We start from the raw sequence: 12661 nt of genomic DNA, 5'->3' as shown, positions 1-12661 counted from the left end.
TTAGCCCTGCGATGACCTGGCGACTTGTCCAGGGTGTACCCTGCCTCTCGCCCATAGTCAGCTGGGATAGGCTCCAGCTTGCCTGCGACCCTGTAGGACAGGATAAGCGCCTACAGATAATGGATGGATGGATGATGTATACAGTGGCGAATGGTTACTATTAGAGCTGGGACATCAGCTCAGCCAAAACTTAGCCAGACACACCAAAAAAGCAACAGGCCAAAGGATTTTGTAAGGGATTAGCGGCAGGCTGCCAGGTCGCTCCATTGTGTGTAGTTGTCAGTGTTGATTTTAAAAGTAACTAAGTAAATTACACAGGGAAATGAATACTTAAGTCTGAGTGAAAAATACTGGGGTGTGTGTGTGTAACCGACTATAACCAGTCAGTTACTTTAATAACTAAAAGTCTCTGTGTGGCTAATAGATGATGCAGAGGAGGCAAAGAGTTCATCTGTCAGCATTTATTCTGTAAAACAATGAATGACAGGGCTATCACCACAGAGACAGGGGAAAGGGTTCTGGCATCCCCCTTTCCAGACATCCCAAGCACAACTTAAAAAAAAAAAAAAATGTAATTACATACTGTAGTCTACATACTGTTTATTAGGCTGGCTACATTACACTGTGTGAGATAAAACAGACTATAATAGTTGTCCACTTAATATTTGATCCGATACAAACAGTGGATGTGTCAAAACTTTCTTACATCAAAAAATAAACATCATATCTGGGGGAGGATAAAAAAAATACTGTGTTAGTGAATATTGTCTGTACAGGATTCATGAAGCCAGCTTACCCCTTTCCAGGCATCCCAATGACCACAGGTGTGTTACGCTAATTAACGCCCCATTAGAAACAAAAGTGGAACCATTAACGAACCCAACAAATTAACATATTTTACAATAGAGGGGGCGGCACGGTGGTGTAGTGGTTAGCACTGTCACCTCACAGCAAGAAGGTCCGGGTTCGAGCCCCGTGGCCGGCAAGGGCCTTTCTGTGGGGAGTTTCCATGTTCTCCCCGTGTCCACATGGGTTTCCTCCGGGTGCTCCGGTTTCCCCCACAGTCCAAAGACATGCAGGTTAGGTTAATTGGTGACTCTAAATTGACCGTAGGTGTGAATGTGAGTGTGAATGGTTGTCTGTGTCTATGTGTCAGCCCTGTGATGACCTGGTGACTTGTCCAGGGTGTACCCCGCCTTTTGTCCATAGTCAGCTGGGACAGGCTCCAGCTTGCCTGCGACCCTGTAGAAGGATAAAGCGGCTAGAGATAATGAGATGAGAGACAATAGAGGGATTTGGGGAAGTTCACAAAAAAAAAAGTCATGTGCATGGAAGAAGAGTCTGGAAGCAGAAATCTTAGTTTCTCGGTCGTTAGCCTGTGCTACTTGCTCTCGATAGCACTGGCTTGACCATCAGCGTTGGCCTTTGAGAAGGCCTAGGGCAATAAATTTTTGGTCCCACCCACTATAAATCAAAATCTGATTGGTTAATTCATCTGTCACTTCCTACATAAACATACACTATCATGGCCTTCTGCCCCAGTAATGAAGTCCTAACCAATGAGTGAGCCAGCTCTAAACTCTTCTCAGCCTAGACACAACAAACAAAAATTCTCATTGGATAACTCAATTTTAATGTTTTCAGGACAGTAACCCTTTCATTTCTGAAGAAAATTTGATAGAAAATGAGGCCAAATTAAAATTAGAAGAGAATAAGTATAATGAAATTATGAAAGAATGAAAGCAATTAAAGAATGAAAGAAATTAAATCTAACATTTGAAATGCTGATATGTTTGGGCCTTCTCTGAAGGCCAAGAAGGCTCTGACGGTTCCCCTCTAGATGTATACATTTTCAGTTTTGTCTCTATGGGTGTAGAAACCATTATGTATTGCCCTGTTTCCTGGACAATATAGCATGCATAGTTTGGGACAATTCAATTGCAAAAAATGCGCACTTGCATTTTTATGCACAGCTTACATACAATAGTGTCCAAAATTATAATGCAGCATTTCACTTTAGATTCTTAAACTGCTATGATTGTCAGATTGAAAACATAATAGCATAATAACAAATCCATCAATTTGTATTTGCAAATTCTCATATTCACCCTAAAAAATAAATGCCATTGCAGCCCCATTTGTATTTGCATTTGAGGTAGACCTGTAGAATTGTGAGGCAGGGATATTTTGGAGTGGTTTTCAGAGGAAATGGAAATCGGTTTATACTGTAATTGGTTTCCAGTTTATGAGTAAAGATTTCAAAGTACAGGGTGTTTGCAAAAAATTTGATATTATTTGAGATGTAAATATCCCAGAAACTACATAATCTAGGCAAACGAAACTAAACAGGCTTAATGATGAGCAATATAAGATTTATTCCTCAAAATTTGAATGAGGGGGCGGCACGGTGGTGTCGTGGTTAGCGCTGTCGCCTCACAGCAAGAAGGTCCTGGGTTCGAGCCCCGGGGCCGGCGAGGGCCTTTCTGTGCGGAGTTTGCATGTTCTGCCCGTGTCCGCGTGGGTTTCCTCTGGGTGCTCCGGTTTCCCCCACAGTCCAAAGACATGCAGGTTAGGTTAACTGGTGACCCTAAATTGACCGTAGGTGTGAGTGTGAATGGTTGTCTGTGTCTATGTGTCAGCCCTGTGATGACCTGGTGACTTGTCCAGGGTGTACCCCGCCTTTCGCCCGTAGTCAGCTGGGATAGGCTCCAGCTTGCCTGCGACCCTGTAGAAGGATAAAGCAGCTAGAGATAATGAGATGAGATGAGATATATAATCAACATTGCTATAATCCAGAGGAATGTCACTTACAGTGGTGCTTGAAAGTTTGTGAACCCTTTCGAATTTTCTATATTTCTGTGTAAATATGACCTAAAACAACATCAGATTTTCACACAAGTCCTAAAAGTAGATAAAGAGAACCCAGTTAAACAAATGAGACAAAAATATTATACTTGGTCATTTATTTATTGAGGAAAATGATCCAATATTACATATCTGTGAGTGGCAAAAGTATGTGAACCTCTAGGATTAGCAGTAAATTTGAAGGTGAAATTAGAGTCAGGTGTTTTCAATCAATGGGATGACAATCAGGTGTGAGTGGGCACCCTGTTTCATTTAAAGAACAGGGATCTATCAAAGTCTGATCTTTACAACACATGTTTGTGGAAGTGTATCATGGCACAAACAAAGGAGATTTCTGAGGAGCTCAGAAAAAGCGTTCTTGATGCTTATCAGGCTGAAAAAGGTAACAAAACCATCTCTAAAGAGTTTGGACTCCACCAATCCACAGTCAGACAGATTGTGTACAAATGGAGGAAATTCAAGACCATTGTTACCCTCCCCAGGAGTGGTCGACCAACAAAGATCACTCCAAGAGCAAGGCGTGTAATAGTCGGCAAGGTCACGAAGGACCCCAGGGTAACTTCTAAGCAACTGAAGGCCTCTCTCACATTGGCTAACGTTAATGTTCATGAGTCCACCATCAGGAGAACACTGAACAACAATGGTGAGCATGGCAGGGTTGCAAGGAGAAAGCCACTGCTCTCCAAAAAGAACATTGCTGCTCATCTGCAGTTTGCTAAAGATCACGTGAACAAGCCAGAAGGCTATTGGAAAAATGTTCTGTGGACAGATGAGACCAAAATAGAACTTTTTGGTTTAAATAAGAAGTGTTATGTTTGGAGAAGGGGCGGCATGGTGGTGTAGTGGTTAGCGCTGTCGCCTCACAGCAAGAAGGTCCGGGTTCGAGCCCTGTGGCCGGCGAGGGCGGAGTGCGGAGTTTGCATGTTCTCCCTGTGTCCACGTGGGTTTCCTCTGGGTGCTCCGGTTTCCCCCACAGTCCAAAGACATGCAGGTTAGGTTAACTGATGACTCTCAATTGACCGTAGGTGTGAATGTGAGTGTGAGTGTGAATGGTTGTCTGTGTTTATGTGTCAGCCCTGTGATGACCTGGCGACTTGTCCAGGGTGTACCCCGCCTTTCGCCCGTAGTCAGCTGGGATAGGCTCCAGCTTGCCTGCGACCCTGTAGAACAGGATAAAGCGGCTAGAGATGATGAGATGTTTGGAGAAAGGAAAACACTGCATTCCAGCATAAGAACCTTATCCCATCTGTGAAACATGGTGGTGGTAGTATCATGGTTTGGGCCTGTTTTGCTGCATCTGGGCCAGGACGGCTTGCCATCATTGATGGAACAATGAATTCTGAATTATACCAGCAAATTCTAAAGGAAAATGTCAGGACATCTGTCCATGAACTGAATCTCAAGAGAAGGTGGGTCATGCAGCAAGACAATGACCCTAATCACACAAGTCATTCTACCAAAGAATGGTTAAAGAAGAATAAAGTTAATGTTTTGGAATGGCCAAGTCAAAGTCCTGACCTTAATCCAATCGCAATGTTGTGGAAGGACCTGAAGTGAGCAGTTCATGTGAGGAAACCCACCAACATCCCAGAGTTGAAGCTGTTCTGTACGGACAAATGGGCTAAAATTCCTCCAAGCCGGTGTGCAGGACTGATCAACAGTTACCAGAAACGTTCAGTTGCAGTTCTTGCTGCACAAGGGGGTCACACCAGATACTGAAAGCAAAGGTTCACATACTTTTGCCACTCACAGATATGTAATATTGGATCATTTTCCTCAATAAATAAATGACCAAGTATAATATTTTTGTCTCATTTGTTAAACTGGGTTCTCTTTATCTACTTTTCGGACTTGTGTGAAAATCTGATGATGTTTTAGGTCATATTTATGCAGAAATATAGAAAATTCTAAAGGGTTCACAAACTTTCAAGCACCACTGTATGTTTGTTGTGGTTGGCCTGTAAAAAGTTTGAATTTACTAGCTAGGTCCCAAAGTCAAAGGATAATTAACAATCAATCATTAACAGGGAATGAGAACCTTTACCATGTCTTTCTGGTTCTTTGGTCTCATTAATTTATGCTACTATGTGTACCTCCTGAAGTCATATTAGAAGACTATACAGGCAATTCAGCAAGGTGCAAGGCAAAATGCAGGTTGTAAGCTGAGCCTATCTTAGCTTGCTGAAAAACAAGTCCTGAAAAAGTGGCGCATTCCTTTGTGTGTATACATGCGTAAAATTCCAAGGAAGTCTGTCAGATGTTTCTCTCCCTGTAGACGCTGCTGCAAACTGACACTTCATAAAAAGAGCATTACCTGAAAACTTCAGACATGCTCGTACATATTTCTCTTCGCAACTCTTCTGGCCCAAAATGCTCCATTTAGAAACAGGTCGGCTAATCGTCTGTGTACGTGCGGATGTGCGCGTGTGAATATCATTTTTCCAGCAAAGATTGTAAACCACACAGACTGCCTAAACTTGACCTCACATGCTTTGCCCACCTGCATATGATTGTCATCTCTGCGTTTTGACTGTTTGTTTTTTTTTCTGCGCTCCTCTTTGTCCGTTATCTGAACGGGTACTTCCTTGTCCTGAAGGACCTCCGCATTGCATGGTTTAGTCCGTTTTACTTCCCACATCATCTCATTAACAAGCCCTGAATGAGTTGTATCTGTTGTTCATGGATTACGTAAGTATCCAAAGACTTGATTTCAGGAATTACATCAAGTATTGTTTAAAAAAAATTTTTATTTATTTATTTATTGCATCAGGATGTTTTATATTTAATGATTTGGGCTTTGTTGGGCGTTATATCTATAGCTTCTTACTGGCTTTCGTTTCAGCACTAATTGGCATATAATACCTTAAACGAGTGTAAATGTCTCCTCCAGTTCTTTGAAACAAAGACTGTGTTCAAGCAGAGTGCAGCATGAGTCTATTTTTAGCTTCCCTACTTTTGTCACACTCAGGCGCAATCTTCTCTCCATTCACTTTGAAAAATGATTTATTCGGTTCTATGCATCTATCTTTTTATGACCAGAATCCTTTTTTTTTCTTTTGTTTTAATCACCAACACCACAGATGTATGTATGTACTTAATTGTCATTTTTGCTCTTTTTCACACATTCTGCCAGGTCGAATCAGGTTTCTTTCATGAGAGTGATGCAAAGATAGTGGGTAAGTCCATCCGGGACAGAGTGGCGTTGATAAAGTGGCGAAGAGAACGCATAGTGTCCTCAGCCAAACAGAGTGGCATGGCTCAGACGATACAAGCCCAGGTACCCCTTGGCTCTGTGCCCACGGTGTGTGAGCCCGTTGGCATGGTGGAGCCTGAGGAAACAGAGGCAGACCAGCATGCCCATCTGGCCCAAGTGAGCAGCACTACCACTGCTACATGTAAGTTTGTTTGTTTTGGTTCTTGTTTTTACAGTTTAATATTCTTGCAAGACATGAAGCGTGTTTGAAATGTTTATTCATTTTACGCCCCTCTCCCTCTTCATCTTTCTCTTTAGCTGACAGTGGTATTGGCTCCATCATATATTCTGACTCCCACAGCAGTAGCTTGCACAGTGTCATTTACCCATCACTGCAGGAACCCATTTCCACAGCAGTGCAGCAGGTTTGTATCATTGCAAGAAAATTGGTAGCCACTTTAAAGACAGGAGTTTCAATTACAGCTTTTATTGAAAAAAAAACCCTGTTTATAAGTGAGTGTGAGTGTGGAAAAAATTATATATTCGCACACAGTACTGTGGAAAAGGCTTAGGCACTTTATTGTTTTAAGTACAAACTTTGTTATAGGTTTTTATTTGAGGACTTCTAGATTATGGAACCAGTACAAAAACACTTTAGATTTCAAAACATAATTTTTCCAGCACAAAATGAAATATTACAGGAAAAATGTTTGTATGTCCATAAAGAAAGCAGCATATTATATAACGGACCACTTTTCAGACGAAAACATCATGAAGGCTACTGGGTTTTGCTGCAAAAATAAGAAGGGAGTGTAACAGTCAAAGTGTCCAGAAGAACTGTGGCTGATTCTGTAAGATACTCAGTAAAACTTACAGCTCAGTTCCTTATAAAACTGCACTCACTGTACCCGAGACTTTTTTTTTTAAGCAAAGGGTCATCACACCAGCATTGACTTTTTTTCATGCATTACTGCTTACTGATGTTTATGGTATTATTTAACCCTTTGATGCAAAACATATGCACACCCTTCTAATGCACAACATGGGTCAAAAATGACCCGCATTCATTTTCCAGGTTATTTCATGCTGACTGAGTTTTTCTTTGCTCTATCTTTTGAAATCAATTTATTTTATGATTGAATATTCCAAGTATTCTTTAAATATCTTGTTTTTAATTACCACAAATCATTCATTTAATTTTTTCTTTCCTACTTTATGAACAAAAATACTTTTCATATTACTACACATGGGTCATCTAAGTGTGATTTAAAATTAAATGTCTTAATACTATAATAATAATTTGTTTCAAGTAATTACTTTAGCAGTGAAGGGGGCCAGTTATTTATTTATTAACTATGTAGTTAGCTAAGCCAACTACAATAAAATTAGCTAACTAAAGTAGAATATGTCAACAGCTAGGTAGCTAATAGTAATTACTTGTAACTTTCTGACAAGTAATCTACTCACTCTCAAGGGAACCTAAACATAATCAATTTTTTTCTAAGGTAATGTTAGAACAATTGAAAAACATTACTTGCATGTATTAGATGGGCAAAGGGCGCTGTGCTGAGCTGTGAAATGTCTGACACAAGCACAATTCACAGTTCCCACCAAACGCTGGAGTACAGTAAATGCATGCGGGTCGTTTCTGACCCATGTGTGTAAAGTTGATGGAGAATTACAAAAGCTGTGCTTGTTCATAACTTAAGAAAGGAAAAATAAAAATGATGAGTTGTGCTAAACAAAAACAAGATATTTACTGCATATTTGGAAAAGTAAATGACAAAATGAATTTATTTCAAAAGTATATCATAGAAACACTCAGCCATACATGAAATAACCTGGAAAATGAACGCAGGTCGTTTTTGACCCATGTTGCGCATTAGAAGGGTAGTGATACAAAAAGGGTTTTTATTCAAAAAGTAAGAAAGGAAAAAATAAAATAAGGATGTATGATGATCAAAAACAAGTTAATTGAGGAATACCTTGAATACTGAATGATGGAATTAATTTATTGCAAAGATACAGAAGATAAAAACTCAGCCGGGTCACTTTTGACCCATGTTTTGCATCAAAGGGTTAATGTAGAAACATTTAATTTCATTATTTTTAAAGACATCTTTGCTCTACAGCATTTCATTGCATGTGCCTAAGACTTTTGCACAGTAGTGTGTGTGTGTGTGTGTGTGTGTGTGTGTGTGTGTGTGTGTGTGTGTGTGTGTGTGTGTGTGTGATATGAGAGAGAGAGGGAGGGGTGTTTTACTGGGAAATAGCCCACTTGTATTTTTCATACAAGCTACATCCGGGACCTGGAGATTCAAAACCATGACATAAATCTCTATATGTCACTCGTGAGGAGATCGATGAATTATTTTGATAAATTTGGGTACTTTTTGTTTGTGAATTTGTTAATATAATGAAAAGAACATCACGTGTTTGCTTGAAGATATGAAGTTTATCTTCTCGTGTTGAAAAACTCATTTTTCATACAAAATACATCACGGACCTGAGTGAAATATTTCAATATTATTTTTTTCGCAGTCCGGTTTCCATCAAATCCTGCGCTTTGATTGGCTGGCGAGCGGGTCCGTATCCTACGATACAGACCCCGGTTATAGACCTCTGGCGACTTGCTCGTTCACAACAACAACAAACATAGTAACATTTTTTGTCAACATTTATCTTTTTTATAAGATTTATTTATAAGATTATCAAAAATCTTATACATTTTTGCCAGCATTTCTCAGGAGAATAACATTAATTTTACAGCATGGATAGCGATAACGACAGTGTTCACAGCAAAAGCGAGTTTTACTCCCCTGAGGAAGAAGAAATAAAAGAAAACATTTCAGGAGAAAGCTAAAAACCTCTAATTGTTGCTAACGCTGAGCAAAAACATGGCTGAATCCTGAATGACTCAATTTTGTATAAATAGGGGACTACATAGGTGGCAAAATGTAGTTTTTTTCCTGCCATGGAAGTGCACTTGTATACCGAGGAGGAAGCAATTTGCATTACAGCCGTGAATGAGGATTCAAAATGGCGGCTCGGCTCCGTTTTCTCTTTCGGGCGCTCTCGTTTTCTGTTAGAATTTGGTCAAGAAAAAAATAAATATATTATTATAAAGAACATCACGTGTTTGCTTGAAGATATGAAGATATGGCAGGAAAAAAACTACATTTTGCCACCTATGTAGTCCCCTATTTATACAAAATTGAGTCATTCAGGATTCAGCCATGTTTTTGCTCGGCGTTAGCAAGTTACAGGTTAAGATCGGTCTGTATGGTGAAATTTCACCATACGGACCTCCCAGCTGGTAAATAACATATATATTGTCTGGCATTGAGTGGCATATCAGATATATATATATATATATATATATATATATATATATATATATATATATATATATATATATAATTCAGCTAGCATGATACTGAATGAGTCGAAGACGAGTTCAGTATAATGCTAGTTGAATGGAATGTATCTGATATACCACGAAAAATAGCCAGCCAATATTATTATTATTATACATACACATTCCTTTCAGGTGTTCAACGTGTCTTTCTCTTTCAAAATTCTCTCAAAATCTTCTGTATTTAATGAAGCAACGCTGGCGGCCATGTTTGTTTACAAATTATCACGGTCACTTGCTAGCACAGAAGTTTTACATCTCTGACGTGTGATGTCATGTTTTGACATCCATGCAATATCGTTAAACATATTCAATGCTCATTCTCCATTGGGTAGAGTGACGTAGTACATGTAGGATAAGCGATATGCTATCAATATTGCATGCTCTCAAACCAAATGAATGGAACTTGCTAGAAGGGAATAAAATATATGTTTTTATTCCATCGAAAAGTGTCCTGTATGTGTAATAATTTCCGATATTTCACTCTGATGATGTCACTCCCAGTGTTTTCCTGCTGACTTGATACACGTTGTCAAAATGGCGAACTGGTTCAAAATTAAAATTTTTTGGTTAACTTGCATGTTGTTTTATTAGTGAATGTGTCCATATAATATAAAGAACATTACACGGTGGCACAAAAATATGAAGTTTATCTTCTCATGTTGAAAAATATTTGCACTGCAATATATACATTCACAACTCAAAGATAAACTTCACATCTTTGCATAACCGTGTAATATCCTCATATATATGTGTATGTATTTGTGTGTGCACCAATAATTTTTATATTTCTTAAAATTTGCATATGGAAATACAGTCAGGTCCATAAGTATTGGACAGTGACAGTTTTCATATTTTTGCCTCTGTACACCACTACAGTTGATTTGAAATGAAGGAATCAGGATGTGATTGAAGTGTAGACTTTCAGTTTTAATTCAAGTTATTTAACAAAGTATTGCATTAACCACTTAGGAATTACAGCCATTTTTTTTAGTCCCTCCAGTTCCACCATTTTCACAGGCTTAAAGGTAATTGGACAAATGTCTGAAGTCTGGTACCCATGGATATCACCAAATGCTGAGTTTCCTCCCTTGAGATGCTTTGTCAGGCCTTTACTGCAGCTGCGTTCAGTTGCTGCTTGTTTGTGGGTCTTTCTACCTCATCTTCAGTCAGTGAAAAGCTTGCACAGTTGGGTTGAGTTCAAGTGAATGGCTTCAGAACATTTCTATTTCTTTGCTTCAGGAAGCTCCGAAGTTGCATTCACAGTATGTTTTGGGTCATTATCTCTCTGTACTGTGAAATGTCATCAGTTTTTCAGCATTTGACTGAATCTGAGCAGAAAGTATAGTATTCCTACTTTTCAATAAACACTAGTGAGTCAGTTCCATTGGCAGCCATACATGCCCATGTCCACCATATTTGACAGGTAATGTGGTATTCTTTGGCGCAAGAACCCTTCTGGCAGCATGGTGGTGTAGTGGTTAGCACTGTCGCCTCACAGCAAGAAGGTTCTGGGTTCAAGCCCAGTGGCCAACAGGGGCCTTTCTGTGTGGAGTTTGCATGTTCTCCCCGTGTCTGTGTGGGTTTCCTCCAGGTGCTCCAGTCTCCCCCACAGTCCAAAGACATGCAGGTTAGACTAATTGGTGGCTCTAAATTGACCGTAGATGTGAATGTGAGTGTGAATGGTTGTTTGTCTCTATGTGTTGGCCCTGCGATGACCTGGCGACTTGTCCAGGGTGTACCCTGCCTCTCGCCCATAGTCAGCTGGGGTAGGCTCCAGCTTGCCTGCAACCCTGTACAGGATAAGCGGCTACAGATAATGGATGGATGAATCCTTCCTTTCCTTCTCCATACTCTTCTCATCATTCTGAAACAAGTTAAGCTTTGTTTCATCTGTCCAATGAACTGGGCAGGCTTTCTAGCAAAGTCTAATTTGGCCTTTCTGTTCTTGAGTGTTACCAGTGGTTTGCATCTTGAAGTAAAGCCTCTGTGTTTACATTCAAAAAGGCATCTCTCAAGACTTTGACAATGATGGGCATACTTCTTTGAATGTTCTTGACTTGGCGAGATGTTGTGAAGAGGTTTTTCTTCACCAAGGAAAGAATTCTACATCCATTCATTGTCTGTAGATGCTTATCCTGTTCTACAGGGTCGCAGGCAAGCTGGAGCCCATCCCAGCTGACTATGGGTGAGAGGGGGGTACACCCTGGACAAGTCACTAGGTCATTGCAGGACTGACACAGAGACAAACAACCATTCACATTCACACCTACGGTCAATTTGGAGCCACCAATTAACCTAACCTGCATGCCTTTGGACTGTGGAGGAAACCCACGCAGACACAGGGAGAACATGCAAACTCCACACAGAAAGGCCCTTACCGGCCACTGGGCTCAAACCCAGGACCTTCTTGCTGTGAAGTGACCGTGCTAACCACTACACCACCGTGCCGCCCGAGAATTCTACAATCATCCACTTTAGTTGTCTTCTGTGGTCTTTTGATATTTAAGCTCGCCAGTGCATTCCTTCTTTTTAAGAATGTACCAAAATGTTGATTGGCAATTCCAAAAATTTCTGCGATCTCTCTGATGGGTCTCGTTTTGTTTTGTTTTTTCATCCTAATGATGGCCATCTTCATTTTCAACAGATGTCAAAAGATGTCAATGCAAGTGCAAATTCAGCACTTGGTATCAACTCCTCCAAATCTTTTATCTCCTTAATTCCTCATGAAATAATGAGGTGACGGGCAATAACTAGCCAAGAAAAGGCCAGTCAATTATACAATTACTTTTGAGCCTGGGTAAAAGGAGGGACTATGTAAACATGGCTGGAATTCCTAAGTGGTTAATGCAACGTTTTTGTTCAATGCCTTGAATTAAAGCTGAAAAGTCTACACTTCAGTCATATCTTGATTGCTTCATTTCAAATCCACTGTGGTGGTGTTAAAGGCAAAACTACAAAAATTCACTATACAAATACTTATGGACCTGACTGTATATTATGATGCACGCTCCTTCTCTAGGACATAATTTAACACTCTCCATGCATTGAAATTTACATATATTTTCTATGTATCTAAAACAATTCAAATGCACACCAAAATATTTGAGCTATGTATTTATTTATTTATTTATTTATTTATTTGCCTCCCTTACATTTTGTTTTGTGTCTTTTATGCCATGTGGTGA

General features: G+C 39.8%; 1 protein-coding gene across 5 annotated transcripts in view; it reads left to right on the top strand.

The window, feature by feature from the left end:
- Positions 1–12661, top strand: part of LOC132892975 (serine/threonine-protein kinase WNK2-like) — a 137904-nt gene that overhangs the window by 47634 nt on the left and 77609 nt on the right. For all 5 annotated transcript variants that reach the window (XM_060931597.1, XM_060931596.1, XM_060931594.1 and 2 more), the window contains exons 7-8: positions 5999–6260; positions 6377–6483. In XM_060931597.1, the coding sequence (XP_060787580.1) occupies positions 5999–6260; positions 6377–6483 (369 nt within the window). The remainder of the gene's footprint in view (positions 1–5998; positions 6261–6376; positions 6484–12661) is intronic.

This window comes from Neoarius graeffei, chromosome 10 (assembly GCF_027579695.1).
Source record: "Neoarius graeffei isolate fNeoGra1 chromosome 10, fNeoGra1.pri, whole genome shotgun sequence".
In the NCBI taxonomy this organism is placed as follows: domain Eukaryota; kingdom Metazoa; phylum Chordata; class Actinopteri; order Siluriformes; family Ariidae; genus Neoarius; species Neoarius graeffei.
The sequence above is the reverse complement of the archived record's forward strand: the minus strand, read 5'-3'. Positions and strand labels throughout refer to the sequence as shown.